This window comes from Triticum dicoccoides, chromosome 5B, assembly GCF_002162155.2.
Source record: "Triticum dicoccoides isolate Atlit2015 ecotype Zavitan chromosome 5B, WEW_v2.0, whole genome shotgun sequence".
Lineage (NCBI taxonomy): Eukaryota > Viridiplantae > Streptophyta > Magnoliopsida > Poales > Poaceae > Triticum > Triticum dicoccoides.
The window spans coordinates 121,178,067-121,194,329 of NC_041389.1; the positions used below are offsets into that span (position 1 = coordinate 121,178,067).

Here is a 16,263-nt window from a genome sequence, read left to right on the forward strand (position 1 = left end):
CGCTCCTGCACCGACATAAAGAAGAACCGGTGTCGAGTGTCCTAGTGATCATCGAGAATCCAAACCATCCTACAAAATTTCAAACAATCAACATACATTAGCTTACTCCCTATGCTTTATTTAATATGCGGGCATTATTACATAAATATTGAACAATCGGTAAACACTAAAAGGAAAGTTGAATACTAAACTAAGATATACAATGAAAGGACGTCAACAATCATCACAAATACCCACCATAAATACTAGGGCCCAAAAATGATTACAAATCATCTACTAATCCTAATCGCACAAATCTATACCAATATTACAAATCTACACAAGGGTACCACCAAAACTTGAACAATCTAGGTTCCACAATGACTACAAATCCTAAATCACACCACACTATTTCAATTTATCATATACAAATCAAATCCAAGAAATCAAGGGTTTCACCAAAACTTGGCTAAATGAGACAAATGTGAACGAATTTACGGAGGAAAAGAAAGGGATCGGAGGAGAGTACCTTGTAGCACTAGTAGAAAACAGGGCTTTGGTTCGGGCCTGGCCAGCTCATTAGTCCCGGTTCTTCACGAACCGGGACCCATGGGGGGCATTAGACCCGGTTCATGAGCCCAGGGGGCCGGCCGGGGCCTCGTGGGCATTGGTCCCGGTTCGTCTGGACCCATTTGTCCAGGTTCTAGGCACGAACCGGGACCAATGGGCCGTGCTCCTGGCCCACAGCCATTGGTACCGGTTCGTGCCTTGAACCGGTATAGAAGGGTGAATTTAGTCCCGGTTCATGCCACGAACCGGGACAAATAATTTGCCTATATATACCCATCGCCGCGGCAGAGCACTCCACAGTGCTTTGTTTTTTCTGGCCGGCGAGGGGAGGGCATTTGGGTGCTCTAGCTCACCTCCTATGCACATGAGGTGTTCGATGAAATGCCCGAGCCACACTAGTTAAGCTTTCTCCTCTTGAAGCTCGACCTTAGAGCTCCATTTCTCCCAAGATTTGTCTAGATTTAGTGGTCCGTCACGCCCCGTCCCCGTTTTCACCATCGTTGATCGCCCGCGCCGATCTCGTCGCCGGCACCATCGTGGTGAGCCTCTTGTTCTTATCTTCTTTCTGATTCTCTTACTTTAGATAGATACTTGTCTGATTTTCTTACTTTAGATAGATACTTGTCTGATTTTCATACTTTTGACACGCATAATTATATATAATGCACGGAGATGAACCGGCAACGGATGTATGGTGACAGACACACCTCCGAGTACATTAAGGGCGTGCATAATTTTCTAGAAGTGGCTGAGGCAAACAAGCAGAATGATTTTATGTGTTGTCCATGCCCTAAATGTGGAAATACGAAGTCTTACTCTGACCGGAAAATCCTTCACACCCACCTGCTTTACAAGGGTTTCATGCCACACTATAATGTTTGGATGAGGCACGGAGAAATAGGGGTTATGATGGAAGACGACGAAGAAGAAGAGGACGATGACAACTATGTGCCCCCTGAATACGGTGATGCTGCAACGAAGGAGCTACTGAAGATCAAGAGGAACCAGACGATGTGCCCGATGCTGCAACGGGGGAAGTTGCTGAAGATCAAGAGGAACCAGACGATGTGCCCGATGATGATGATCTCCGCCGGGTCATTGTCGATGCAAGGACGCAATGCAAAAGTAAAAAGGAGAAGCTAAAGTTCGATCGCATGTTAAAGATGGCAACACAAAGCTGGGTACCGTACTGGAATTGCTGCAGTGGAAGGCAGAGAATGTTGTGCCTGACAAAGGATTTGAGAAGCTACTGAAAATATTGAAGAAGAAGCTTCCAAAGGATAACAAATTGCCCGACAGTACGTACGCAACAAATAAGGTCGTATGCCCTCTAGGATTGGAGGTGCAGAAGATACATGCATGCCCTAATGATTGCATCCTCTACCGCTGTGCATACGAGGATTTGAACGCATGCCCGGTATGCGGTGCATTGCAGTATAAGGTCAGACGAGATGACCCTGATGATGTTGATGGTGAGCCCCGCAGGAAGAGGGTTCCTGCGAAGGTGATGTGGTATGCTCCTATAATACCACGGTTGAAACGACTATTCAGAAACAAAGAGCATGCCAAGTTGATACGACGGCACAGTGAGGACCGTAAGAAAGACGGGAAGTTGAGAGCACCCGCTGACGGGTCGCACTGGAGAAAAATCGAGAGAGAGTACTGGGCTGAGTTTGCACGTGACCCAAGGAACGTATGGTTTGGTTTAAGCGCGGATGGTATTAATCCTTTTGGGGAGCAGAGCAGCGATCACAGCACCTGGCCCGTGACTCTATGTATGTATAACCTTCCTCCTTGGTTGTGCATGAAGCAGAAGTTCATTATGATGCAAGTTCTCATCCAAGGCCCTAAGCAACCCGGCAACAACATTGATGTGTACCTAAGGCCATTAGTTGAAGAACTTTTACAGGTGTGTAATGGAAACGGTGTACGTGCGTGGGATGAGACAGACATGAGGAATTTAACCTGCACGCGTTGCCGTTTGTAACCATCAACGATTGGCCCGCTCTCAGTAACCTTTCAGGACAGACAAACAAGGGATACCACGCATGCACACACTGTTTAGCTGACACCGAAAGTATATACCTGGACAAATGCAGGAAGAATGTATACCTGGGCCATCGTCGATTTCTTCCAACCAACCATCAATGTCGAAAGAAAGGCAAGCATTTCAAAGGCGAGGCAGATCACCGGAAGAAGCCCGCCAAGCGTACCGGTGATCACGTACTTGCTATGGTCAATGATTTACACGTAATCTTTGGAAAGGGTCCCGGCGGACTAGCTGTTTCGAGTGACGCTGAGGGACACGCACCCGTGTGGAAGAAGAAATCTATATTTTGGGACCTACCCTACTGGAAAGACCTAGAGGTCCGCTCTTTGATCGACGTGATGCACGTGACGAAGAACCTTTGCGTGAACCTGCTAGGCTTCTTGGGCGTGTACGGGAAGACAAAAGATACAGCTGAGGAACGGGAGGATCTGCAACGTTTGCATGAAAAAGATGGCATGCCTCCAAAGCAGTATGAAGGTCCTGCCAGCTATGCTCTTACCAAAGAAGAGAAGGAAATCTTCTTTGAATGCCTGCTTAGTATGAGGTCCCGGCTGGCTTCTCGTCGAATATAAAGGGAATAATAAATATGCCAAAGAAAAAGTTCCAGAACCTAAAGTCTCATGAATGCCACATGATTATGACGCAACTGCTTCCGGTTGCATTGAGGGGGCTTCTACCAGAAATGTACGATTAGCCATTGTGAAGCTATGTGCATTCCTCAATGCAATCTCTCAGAAGGTGATCGATCCAAAAATCATACCAAGGCTAAGGAGTGAGGTGGTGCAATGTCTTGTCAGTTTCGAGCTGGTGTTCCCACCATCCTTCTTCAATATCATGACGCACATCCTAGTTCATCTAGTTGACAAGATTGTCATTCTGGGCCCCGTATTTCTACACAATATGTACCCCTTTGAGAGGTTCATGGGAGTCCTAAAGAAATATGTCCGTAACCGCGCTAGGCCAGAAGGAAGCATCTCCATGGGCCATTAAACAGAGGATGTCATTGGGTTTTGTGTTGACTTCATTCCTGGCCTTAAGAAGATAGGTCTCCCTGAATCGCGGTATGAGGGGAGACTGACTGGAAAAGGCACGCTTGGAGGGGACTCAATAATATGCAGGGACAGATATTCTTGGTCTCAAGCACACTACACAGTTCTACAGAACTCTACCTTGGTGACCCCGTATGTCGATGAACACAAGAACCATATATATATGAGAGGACGAAGAATCCCGACTGTTGTCGTGGGGTAGCTTCTCCTTCATTCTCGTGTGCTAGACAATTTGGTGTAATGCACTCAGGAATGAAAGGAGGAGCTACCATCACCGACGGTCGAATATGTATACCACATGAGCTGAGAGTTTTCAAGAAAAGGCTCGACAGACCGATAGTCAACCCGTGATGAATAATAATGATCTAATTTAGGTTTTTTAGTACATATATTTAATTGTACAAGTTTAATATTTGAATTATGAACATAGGAAATGTCGTACTCGGACGATGAAAACCGCCCGGGGGAGTGCGACTGGTGCCACAACGACCGAGGTATGTGCGACAGGTTCCTTGACCTGGACGAAGATTAGAGCTTCAGCATTAAGCTCGAGGAGACCTTCGATGTTGAAACGGTACGCAACGACGACAAGGTTTTTTTTTGTAATTAAGCACGACTTTAACTATTTCAACGTGTACTTTTCATCTTTTCCAATTCGACTAGCTTATCCCATGCTATGCGAGACGCTATGTCTTGGAGAGGATGGGCTTTGAAGACCATGAAAGTATGGAAACAAAGAAAATTCACCTAAGGACCCATCATGGTGTGGATTTTGAAGTAAAGTTGTACAATTCTGAGAGTGTAACCCATTTTGGTTGCAAAAATTGGGAAGCACTTTGCAAGATGTATGGTTTTGATGAGGGTATGCTTGTCACCATGGATCTTGGTGATCCTAAAATCGAGCAAGACAATATGGACATTTGGGTCCTTGTTGATACGCTTCCAATTCTTCCCCTATGTGAGCTTCTCAAACATAGTTATTAAGTAATTTATATTGTTTATTTCAAAATAGTTGACAGCTTATTTCCATTGACAGCTTATTTTCATTTTTCAAAGAATGTGCGGAAGATGGTAGACAAAACCCACTACACCGATGGCTCCGAATTAACTTATCAGGAGAAAAATCATCTGATCGCATTTTGTACTGATCCTGAGAATTACAATATCTACAATCGAACTCCTCAACATTATGGTCAATACGTGCCACTAGTGCACGTGTTGAACTATGGTAACTACCATGGAGATACCCTGGTAAGATTTTTTACTATTACGACATCCGTGCATCTTTTTCATACTTCTAAAACTAGTACATCATTGCTAACTACGAAGTTATTACTATGTTTTTCAACAGATAACCCCGAATGATTGTGTGCCTCATCTGATGTATCAGCATGGTCGCCTTGATGTTTTGAACATACAACCAGGTCATCCTACGAATCTCAACTGTCCATACCGGATTTCTAAAAGAAGTGGAGACATGACAATCAAAGAATGGAAAAAATGTATGGACAGTCGTAAGGAGGTTTTTGGAAGCAAAAGGAAGCGAAGCGCAAGAATTGGAGACATGATGATCTTCATTCTCCATATGGAGAGTCAGGGTCTATATTGTTTTATGTTATTTTACCTTAAGGGTATTTAGGTCCTACCTGATACTGATGATCATGTGCTAAAAACAACTAAGTAGGGTTGGTTCGGTGACTATAAGGATGATGATCGTATGACTTGTTATTAATAACGAGTAGAAGTTGTATGATGATGCATGATTAGTAGGACTTGTTATTATATATGATGATGCATGATGCGAGCATGAAGAGTTATTATATATCAGCGGGTGAAATGAACATAGCAGTAGCGTTGGTAAACCAAGCACGGAGATATAAGAGAGGACACTTCTCTCTATTAGCTAGCTAATAACAACCTAAATTAACCCCTAAAACCCCTAAACCAGCCCCTTTCAAAAAAAACCTCAGCTCCAGCCAGCTGCTGACGCGTGGATGCCTTTAGGTCCCGGTTTATGTCACCAACCGGGACCAAAGGCCCCCCCTGCCTAGGCTGGCTGCAGCGGCCACGTGGAGGACCATTTGTCCCGGTTCGTGTAAGAACCGGGTCTAAAGTCCAAGGGCATTAGTACCGACCTTTTAGTCCCAGTTCCTAAACCGGGACAGAAGGCCCTTACGAACCGGGACAAATGACCCTTTTTCTACTAGTGTAGGATGGAATGGTGAAGAATTCCACAGACCAAATCGTCAGATCTGAAGATTTTTCGAGAGGGGATTAAGAGGAGGGAGAGGATCCAGCCGCCGCCTGCGTGCTTCTGTAACTGCTACTGGAGGATGGGATGGGTGGGGGAGGCTAGCGCGCGGCGGCTGCATCTAAGTCACAGTGCAACACCTACGGGCTAGGCGCTGCATATTACATGTGCAGCGCCTAGCTCTGAAGCGATGCACTGCTCGGTGCGGGCTCCAGGGCTGCCACGTTGGATAGAGGTGCAACACCGGCATGCTAGGAGCTGCATCGTAGGGTGTGGCGCCTCCATGTCAGGCGCCACTCAAAAAGGTCAATTGAGTGATTTTTTAGGAGCAGTTCATTTTGTGAAATGATTTCATCCTCAGGTCAATATTGTCAAGTTTGACGGATGAGACAGATGCGAGCATGCAATGCCGTAACAGAATAGAAAACATCCATGACAGGCCCACAAAACAGTATTAGAGCATCTCTAGCAGACCTCGCATCCCACCGACCCGCAAAACGCGTTTGTAGTTCGCGAAAAAACGGTTTTGCGGGCCGGTGCGGACGGCCGCAGAGGCAAACCCCGCAAAACGGACCCATATAAAAGGATATTCACGGAATAAGCTCTTTTACGGGTCGGCTTTGCGGGGTCTGGTCTAGCGCCGCTCCTGCTGGCCCGCAAATCCTAAATTTGCAATTAAATTTGACACAACATAATGCATTTCTTTGCTTTTCCAACAACATTGGATACATAGGACATCACTAAATCTTTGCTAGAATAGCAAGACCAAAGAAAACAAGAACCACAATTATGCATTTTAGAAGATTTCCAACTTTCATAACTGCTCCCACTAGTTGAAGCAGTATCTTCTCCATGCACTCACTGTTGATCTACGAATTCTTGATCTTGCATTCTTCATTCTTCTTTGGTTCTAAAGAAGTAGATGTTGCTTCCCCTCTAGTTGCACATGCAGCTGCTTCATTACCTTCGATTGTACTAAGGAGTGCACGAACGTTTATTAAGTTTCTTTCTATCAATAAATCAATGTATTCGCCTTCCCAAAACCAAAATGAGCATCCATCTTCCTACACACACGATGATGTTTGAAATGAGCTATCGCAATTGAACCAAAGAATGCGGTGCCAAAGCCGAATGAAAACAGCACGTACCCCATCGTTTCTGCATTTGAAGAACACCCCTCTGGGGTGCTTCGGTGTGCCCGAAGTTAGACGCAACACTGTCCGCGTGCAGTCGTCACACTGTATGAGCGGCATCGCCGAGCCACAGAGCCTCTACGCGAGCGCCGAGCCCGGCGGACGACCGGCCGAATCCATGCCCGCAAACCGTCGGTGGCGGTGACAGGACGAACCCGTACCTGCATGCGGCGACGCGACTTTGCCGGGGCTATGCGAGATGCTCCCCGACCATTCCATCGCTTGGCGCAGCCACCGGCGGCCGGAAAAGCCAAATCCGGCCGCCCACGACGAAGGACCATAGATCCGCAACTTTCTGGCCCGCCGATGCAGGAGGGGAGGGGGGAGGACAACCTCGTGTGTGTGGCGGCCTTTCGGCGTGCTCCCCCCGGCTACTTTCGTTGGAATCATGGGCGGCGGACCGGCGGCGGGGCGAGGGGAGAGGGGAGGTGGTTGGTGGGGAAAAGCGCCGGCTGAAATGTCCTCCCCACCAACCGCTCCCGCTATATGCAGGGCACAGACGGGCCGAGGGGGGAACTCACGTATTCGCGGGTTGGGGTCAAGATTTTGCCGCGCCCCTTAAAAAATTTTGCGGGCCGACCGCGTTTGCGGGGTCTGTTTGGGTAGCTTTTTCCGCGCCGACCCGCATTTTGATGGTTATTTTGCGGGTCTGGGCTTTTTGTGGGGTCTGAGCTTTTTGCGGGGTCTGCTAGAGATGCTCTTAAGGTCAATATTCCAACCAGAGCAAACCTCCTGCTAGCCTAAGCGTCGCCCAAGATAGCGACACATAAACTTGAAGAAGATTCCATTAGTGGCACTCTATTTGATCATGCCAATTCATCATCGCTCCCTCTCCTGGGGTTGCCAATGGCATATAGCTACCTGATGGCGACTACTCATGGTCCTCCCTCGCTGGCGGTTTCGGTATTGCCTATGGTGGATTACCCATGTGTTATTCTTCGCAGTTCACCCTCCATCCAGCGGCAAGGCTAGCCTAAAGTATCTGTGGGGTCAATGGTATTCTCTAGGAATTTTTTCTTCATTATGAACAGTAACTAAACAGTGTTTTTAGGCTTATTTCAGAAAAGCTATGGGGTCAGTTGACCCCACAGCTAACACGTAGCTTCGCCGCTGCCTCTATCATGTACATTTTGTTTCGAAAAGGAGGATTATCCCCGGTCTCTGCATCAAGATGATGCATACAATCATCTTTATAAAGTTATTCAACAGAGTTTGACAAAATAAATACAAAGACCAAACCCAAGCCACTCGAGACGAATAAAGCTGCTATACCTAAAAGTATAAAGATGTGCCCTGGCCGCATCAACGGCCACCATCTAATCCAGTGGCCTCAAGAAGCTGCCGGCCTGGCAAGCTGAGAGCACCATGTCCAGGCACCCCACAACGCGCATCACATGCGCACGCTTTAAGATCCGTCGTCCCATCTTTAGGAGGGATCATGGCTTAGACCTTGCCAGACCCATCTGCCGTCGACTTCACCACGACGCCAGAAAATACCACTAGCCTACGCGTGTCCATCAACCCTCTATCATGTACATGGCATTTCGATGCGCTGTATTGGTCTCCTCTGCGCGCGCGCGCCTGCCTCCGTGAGATGTATTGCTTCTTCGAGTGTTAAGATTTTCGATACGCTTTCGCACATAAACTAGAGAAATGGTTTTCAACCCACATAAATTGGATCAATCTTTTTTTGATGAGATCAAAATATAGGTGGGGATTTCTCCCCCACCCCCGCTCCCCCAGTGATTGATTTTCAAAATAATTTGAGGTCTCTGGTGATGTGATTTTTATTCATCTATAGATGAGAAACTTGTTATTATTATCTAGCTTTGGAATAGCTTGAAATTTAGTTGCTTCTAATTTGAGCATTGCTTGGTAAATGTTTGGTATTTTCTCGTTTTAAAGTAAAAGGTCGGACATATGGTCCAAATTTTCAACATGTTTTTTGTCCAAGCCCATGGTGTATTTTTTCAGAGAACACATAGAGAAGCAAGGAAAGCAGGAGCTAGAATTTGAACTCTTGTGATGAAGAACCTCAGTTCCATCACGATCTAAATCAAACATAGACTAATATTGTGACTAGGAACATGCGTTTTAATATTGGAAAGTAATCCTATGCTGTGCTGTTCACCGGATTAATAATCAAGATTAATATTGTCACTTTCTATTCAAACGTCCTTGATTCGATTGGATTGTTGTATTGCTGTGATGGATAGTTTCTGTCAAAGTTAGGTGTGATTCTCGCAAAAAAAGGAAAAAAAAGCAGTTAGGCGTGATTGCTAAAAAAGGAAGAAGGTGTGACACAAACAACAATTGCAAAAGTTAGAATTGAGTCATCTGCCAAGTATACATCGAACTGAACCATCTACAATGTAAAAAAAGAATTCAAAATCGCCCACCGTGGAGCTCGAACCCACGACCACAAGGTTAAGAGCCTTGCACTCTACCAACTGAGCTAGACGGGCCTAATATCTGAAAAACATATATTTGGATGAACAGAAACTAAGATAATGTATAGCTGCAAATTCGAAGGACCACAGCAACGGTTGGAGACCACAGTGATCATCAGATAATATCGCCAAAATTCCTATTCGTTCACAGAAGAACGTTTTCCTACTTACAAAAACGAGCATTTTACATGTTCAAACTGGAGGATAAACTCCAGCATGATATCACTTAGGACAGTCAGCTTAACTGCTCAAGACACTGTGCGTATACCAACCAGGCAACCAATATGAACTACAACGAGCTCCCTGGCAGTTTGAGTACAATTAGAATGCATACAGTACAAGTATAGACCAAGCACATAACTAAGACCTGTCTTTTAAATATTCTATTCATCTGCTATCTACTTCCATGTCTATTCTGCTTTCTGTGTCTAGAAACATCTACGCATTGCCAAGTGTTCAGAGACAATTAGCTTTTATTCCAGAAGTCATTCGTCGATAGATATTAACACTATCTGAAGAACAACATCATCCAGAAGGTCCTCCACCATAAGATCCTCCAGGTCCAGCGCGACACACTCCGCGTCGTACAGCAGGTTCATCCAGCTGTCCTTCCTCATAACATCATGCGCCACAATGTCGTCCACCGTCGTGTTGGGCTTCCACTGAAGGCTCAGGTAGCAGCTAACGTTTGCCCACACCTCCTCAAGGACATGGGACCCCATGGGTATCGGCCTGGTGCGCGGGTCGAAGCGCGAATGCCACGGACCGTTGACGAGGGAGGAGTCGTAGATGTGCATCAGGACCTCGTTGATGATATCAAACAGGAGCATGCGCCTGACGATGCTGTGGGGCTCGTCATTGGTCATCTCAAGATCCTGACATGAGCATTCTGCCTCCTCGAAGATCACTGGGCTGAGTGGTTGGTTGGATGCATACCAATCGGCCTCGCCACAGCTGAACCCGGATTTCTTGAGTATATCCTTCACATACTGGAAATCAGCCTCATTCTCGTCATTGACATAAATGTTCAAGGAACCTGCATCATTTTGTTCGGTGAATTCATGTATAAACTGGAACTCTGAATTCGAATCATCGGCACCCAAGGGCAGCGCCGGCTTGACCAGCCACTCTTCATCCTCGACAGCATTGGCACCTAGCAGCTGTGGTGTCTCAACAACCCACTCTTCGTCCTCATGATCAGTAGCATCGATGCCTGAGGGTTGCAGTGGCCTAATTAGCCACTGGTCATTCTTGAAATTGGCAGCATATTCTCCTGAAGCCTGTGATGGCTTGACCAACCACTCATCATCCTCCAGTTGCATATCTTCAAATGTCGGTTCTGAATCTGAATATGTCAAGAACATAAGTGTACTAATCTTCCTTAAAAATAGAATAATGCCTCGCAATCATGGTAAAATGCATGCAAGTGCAAGCTATTAGTTTACCATGGCATGGAAAATTAGGAAGAATTACTACTTCCATACAAAAGGTGATATTATGAAAGTATTTGGGTTATTGTTTATGAAAACAACCGATGCTTCATATTTTCATGACTGTTTCGGTAGAGGTTAGCTACTCTGTGTTTAAATGGGAAATATACCAACCAAATTTTGCTACTTGTTTGTTCCGATGTCTACAGAGGTTCAAGTTTCACTATACTTCACCTGCTACAGAATGCTCAGTAAAACTGCGGCTGTGATCTTGAAAAAATGTCCGGTCAAAAGAAGGTAAACTGTTGATGCGTCGATGGGAGAAAGACTGGCCAAAAGAAGACGAACTGGGAGTTCGGAGAATGCTACGTAAATCTTCTTCTAGAGAACAAAGGAAAGCACCTTCTGCAGAAATCACCGGAAACAACAGTAAGTCGCTTTTATGTAAAGTTCACCTTAAGATAATCTTCCTGTCCTTTCATACCTTCATCATTTTGTTCACTGTAAATATCTGCTGTTCTTTCTGTGATGTAATCAGGGTACAAATTTCCTTCTGTGACAATACTGAAGGAGCCATTTTGATGTGAAGAAAACCGATCAGATTCCACATCATATGTCTTGGGCACAATCTGAGAACCAGGAAATTCAGTTAGAGCATCTTTTTGAGGAGCATATAATTCCATTTCTGGAAGAGAAGTTATTCTTTTCATGTGCATTGGCGACTTCTTGTCTCTTAAGCTTGCATCGTCTTCCACTGCTGTACTTGGTCTTTCGAAGGAAATCCTTGACTCCCTTGACATTGAATCATAGAGAGTCGAGTACTTGTCTACTGATTCTGCAATAGAATATGATCTTCGTATTTGTTTCTCCTCCTGGGCAAATTTCTTCGTGGAGGTGCTCTTGGTTAACTCAGCCATCTTTTGGCCATAAGGCATTTTATGAAAAACTCCGTCCTTTACGACATGTTTGATCTTCTTACTTATAGCTTTAAATCGACTTGAAGTGGTTCCAGCTTTTTTTAGGCTTCTTGATTCTGCAAGAGAAACTGTTGATGCCTCGACACCAGAAGGCATTCTTGTACTGATGACTTTTGCGCCTTCAAGGTCAGATTTAGGCCTTGACGGCGACCTTTGGATTTCTGCCCTTCTGCTTTTCTCACTGTCGCTCCGATCAAATATAGGGTTACGCTTCCCTGATGATCCTCCTGGTCTTGGGAACGATTCTAATTTGCTCAGCGGTACTGCACCGCTAGAGGAAGCTTCTTGCTCTTGCTGTTCAGGTGGTACTAACAAGGAAGGATCGTGAAGAATCTTGAGAAACAGTTCCCTGTGTGCATTGAACAATTCAAGGAAATCCAAGAACTCCTTCGAGTGATGCGTTGAATCGTCAAGGCTTTTCTGCTTAGAGGAGACCTCATTCTCAGTAGTAAGGTTCTCAGGTATGGTCTCACAGGGTGCTTCTGCAATCAAGTTATGTTTGCCACTAATGCTACCAGAAGCCTTGCGCGACTCCTGAAAAACGGGACCTCTAGGGCTCTGATGTGATGACTGCGGTGCACCCTGACTAGAGCCTGTCTCAGTGGAGCTCGATTCGTTCATTCGCTGGTACTCCAAAGCCAACTCATCAGGAACCACATATTCGAAGCATTTTGAATGATGGATTGAGCTGGAGCGTATCAAACGTGATGACGATGGGGAGCTGTCACGCGGATTGGAATGCGATTCAATCTTCTTTTGATCTTTCTTGTGTGTTTTCTTCCTGAACATGAGTGTCTTCCATGTAAACATGCTGGCCTTCGTCGTTGGAGAAACGCTGTCAGTCTCCTTCTGAGTATAAGAAAGCAGTTAGCGATTAATACGGGGTCTAGAGTAATTTTAGCCACATGCTGCACTCGGGAACTTAAGATAAATATCAGAAAATGAGTTGAAAATTGACAGGTAGGCTCGTAGTTTTCTTGGGACTCAGAACATGATAATTTTAAATTTCTGGCTTTCTCTAATGCTAATATACCAATGATCAGTAGATACCTATGAGAGGTTGAAGCCTGCCTTTACCATTAAAGCAAATGCAATGTTGAATTTGAGCACATACCTGAACAGTTTCTTCTTTTTCTATGCCGTTTATGGGTTTCGGAACTTTTACTCCTGCATCATATATAAAAAGAAATAGCAAACACATTACAACTTTATATTGCCAAGAAAGATGTGGTTATCGTAGTCGAGCCTTTTTGCAACCAACTTTGGCAAATGAGCAGCAATGCATAATCTATAGCAAGATCCTATTCAAGACAAGGAAAAACAAAGTGAGGAACTTGACTAGTAACAGACACAATCATGTAAAGACAGTAAGGCTTCAGAAAACTGCAAAATTGCTGCTGGAAGCATGCAGAACCTTACTGAGTGTGTTGTCATTTCCTTCCCCATGCTTTTGATAGGCAATCAGTTTTGGCGTTTGCAATTTTTGGTTGAGGGCAAGAAATTTGAACAAGCCCTCGAGGCAGCCTGGGCCCCGCCTATCGAGCCGCCTGCCCTCCGCCATTGTTCCGGCGAAAGCTGAAATCAATGCAGAAGGAAGTTAGATCCTGAACACCTGCAGCTAATCCAAAACGGTGAGATATCCCATATTTCACTTTCCATCGCGCAGAAATAAAGATATTTGTAATATCCCATATTTCACGTGCCATCATATGTTTTTCTTTCTGAGAGAGAATTAGATAGAAATGCCATAACTTGTATTGAACTCATCATGACGTGTTCCATGTTGTTGAGAAAATCATGTATTCCAAGTAAATCAAATACTAGTATAGTCCATCTCGACTCGAGTTTCTTGAAGAGAACTACCCCCGTACCAAAATATTCCAAAAAACGTCTTATATTTTGATACGGAGGTAAAGACTAACAGCTGTGACCTTTTTTGGGGGCTTATCCTAAATATCTATTCCCTCCGTTCCTAAATATAAGTCTTTGTAGAGATTCCACTATGAACTACATACGGAGCAAAATGAGTGAATCACCGCTCTAAAATACATCTACATACATCCGTATGTGGTTCATAGTGAAATCTCTACAAAGACTTATATTTAGGAACGGAGGGAGTAACAGTTAATTCTGGGGGATGTTGAAAATCTGCGACCAAATTAAAGAAACGCAATGCGGATCCTTTAGGCAGGGTTAATAAAAGGCCCCTAATCCATCAAATTGCAAGATTTCCAAGGATCAGCAGACACTCGAAGATGAAAAGTACCACATCACATGGCAAGAAAAAACGGATTAACACCATCCTAATAACATGAAAAAGGGGGGAACAGCGCGAGATCATCATACCAGGGTGGAGAAAAAGGGCTCGTTCCTCGGGATGTGCGGCGGGAGAAGGGAAATGGAGCTGCTGCTCCTCCCCTCCATTGACGGACTAATGCCTATTCTCGCTCTCTGTTGTTTCCCCTCTTTCCCTATCCCTAGCGGTTAAACAAAAAACTGAGCGTGAGCGCAAGAGAGGAGAGAGAGCCGGAGAGGAACGCGCTCCTCCTCACCTTTCTTTCCCTCTCTTCTCCCGGGCTTAGAGTTAGAAGCCCATGAGACTTTTTTTTTAAAGCGAGGCCCATGGGACTTGAAGGGGCACGCGAGGAGCTCGAATCGGATTTGCTTCCTTCCGTAACCGGCTCAAACTGGATGACGACGTCTCCTGTATTAAATATCGAACCCCCGCGCCCGGTTCCTTTGCTACTCTCGCGCGTCGATCGGTCTCAGGTCGCAGAGCAACTCTTGCGCGCGTACGCATGCATATGGATCGCCGGAACAGCTACGCCGCCCGCGAAGCGCAGGACATGACCCCGGACGGTGTGCCGGCGACGGAGGAAGTGCCCGCCATGCCTCTAGCAGTCGGCGACTGCGGAGTGGACGCCTCACCTGTGGAGGACAACGGCGACGCTAATGGTTACGAGGAGGGTTACTCGACGCCGACGTCGCCGAGGAGCCGGCTGCGGGCGCCCGACGTGTGCCCCGGGGCGCCGCGGCTGCGGACGGAGGGGGGACCGCGCAGGAGGAAGAGAAAGCGGACGGAACGCAGCGGTGCCGTGCTGATACCGGGGGGCCTGCGCCGTCGGCTCTTCCCGCCGACGTACACTGGTGGCGTCATTGCTGAAAAATTGTCTCATCTATATATGTAGTTTTTTCTCTTCTTTCGCGTGTAAATATGAGTTGACTACATCGATTATACATGAACAACAAAGTCTAAAAAAAAGGAAATCTTTGAACTCTTCAAACTCTTTCTTCCTTCATGACACAACCTGATATTTTTCTGAAGGCGGCTGTAGGAAAATAACAAAAGTATGAAACGATAGACCTGTAAATACCAACGAGAATTCTTCCATAGTTTTAATTTAAACCGCAATGCCAATGCTACGATGCAAGCATACAATCATTAAAGTAATCAACCAACATCGGCAAAAGTGCCAACATCAATATTCCAGGGACAAAAAATTGAGCAGACAGGTCGTCGTTCTCGAGGACGTAGCGGCTGGGATAGATAGACAATCCTCCTCGTGGCGACCATAGGAAAAATCTAAAACAATAAAGATTTCTTATTGTAGACGATGCCATCTCTAAAAAAGAAGACTACCAAAACCCTAAACCAATCTAATTTAAGCACACGTATTTCTTGTAAAAAAAATTAAACCTATATGCATATGTAGAAAAGACAATTTCCTGTCAAAAAGAAAAGAGCTGGTGCGCATTCTCTTGGTTCAGGGATTTTCGTCCGGTCCTAACGGTGGCAAGGAAATGTGAATTTATAGTTGTGGAAATGTCACGACAGGTCACCAAGATCTAGATCACAAGTACAACTTAAAATCTAAAAAGTGCATACGCACTATTTGGAGACAACGAGCGGCCGAGCTTCTTAGTCATGCATGAGTTGTTTTTTTGTCTGCTAGTGCATGTCGTTATTAGTATTTAATGTGTTCACACTGGTTAGTCCGATTTGAAAGAAACAGCTTCACGTACAATTATTTTGGTTTTCCAAATTTTTAAAAAGCCATATCTTTGAAACCGCGCGTCAGAATTCAGATCCATCTTCACTGTTGACTTCTTTGCGACGAGATCTTTAAAACTAGATCCCGCATGGGTATGTTTCGACGAAATTTTTTTGATGCCAACTTTGGCACTATATTGTGCAACTTCAGTACTGCTTTGTGCAACTTTAGTACTGCATGGTGCAATGTTTTTCAAACCCAGTTTTTTGGAGCTGCATCCACAGTAGTTGTAGTTGCACACATAGTAGTCCTAGTTGGCACA

The 16,263-nt window shown here is 45.3% G+C and overlaps 1 protein-coding gene and 1 non-coding gene across 7 annotated transcripts; both read right to left on the reverse strand.

The window, feature by feature from the left end:
• Nucleotides 1-9,484: 9,484 nt before the first annotated feature.
• On the reverse strand, nucleotides 9,485-9,557 carry TRNAK-CUU. Its single transcript has one exon. It is a non-coding gene; the product is annotated as a tRNA-Lys (tRNA).
• Nucleotides 9,558-9,768: 211 nt separating this feature from the next.
• On the reverse strand, nucleotides 9,769-14,495 carry LOC119307729. 6 transcript variants are annotated; one of them, XM_037583810.1, is made up of 6 exons: nucleotides 14,296-14,495; nucleotides 13,369-13,524; nucleotides 13,064-13,116; nucleotides 11,457-12,792; nucleotides 11,207-11,377; nucleotides 9,769-10,887 (listed from the first exon to the last, which is right to left on the reverse strand). In XM_037583810.1, exons 2-6 carry the CDS (start codon nucleotides 13,508-13,510, stop codon nucleotides 10,028-10,030), a joined length of 2,562 nt encoding a protein of 853 aa, XP_037439707.1. In that variant the 5' UTR covers nucleotides 13,511-13,524; nucleotides 14,296-14,495; the 3' UTR covers nucleotides 9,769-10,027. The 6 variants fall into 6 exon arrangements, with proteins under 6 accessions (XP_037439707.1, XP_037439706.1, XP_037439705.1 ...); XM_037583809.1 differs by having other exon boundaries at nucleotides 11,457-12,795; XM_037583808.1 differs by having other exon boundaries at nucleotides 11,457-12,798; nucleotides 14,296-14,494.
• Nucleotides 14,496-16,263: the final 1,768 nt, after the last annotated feature.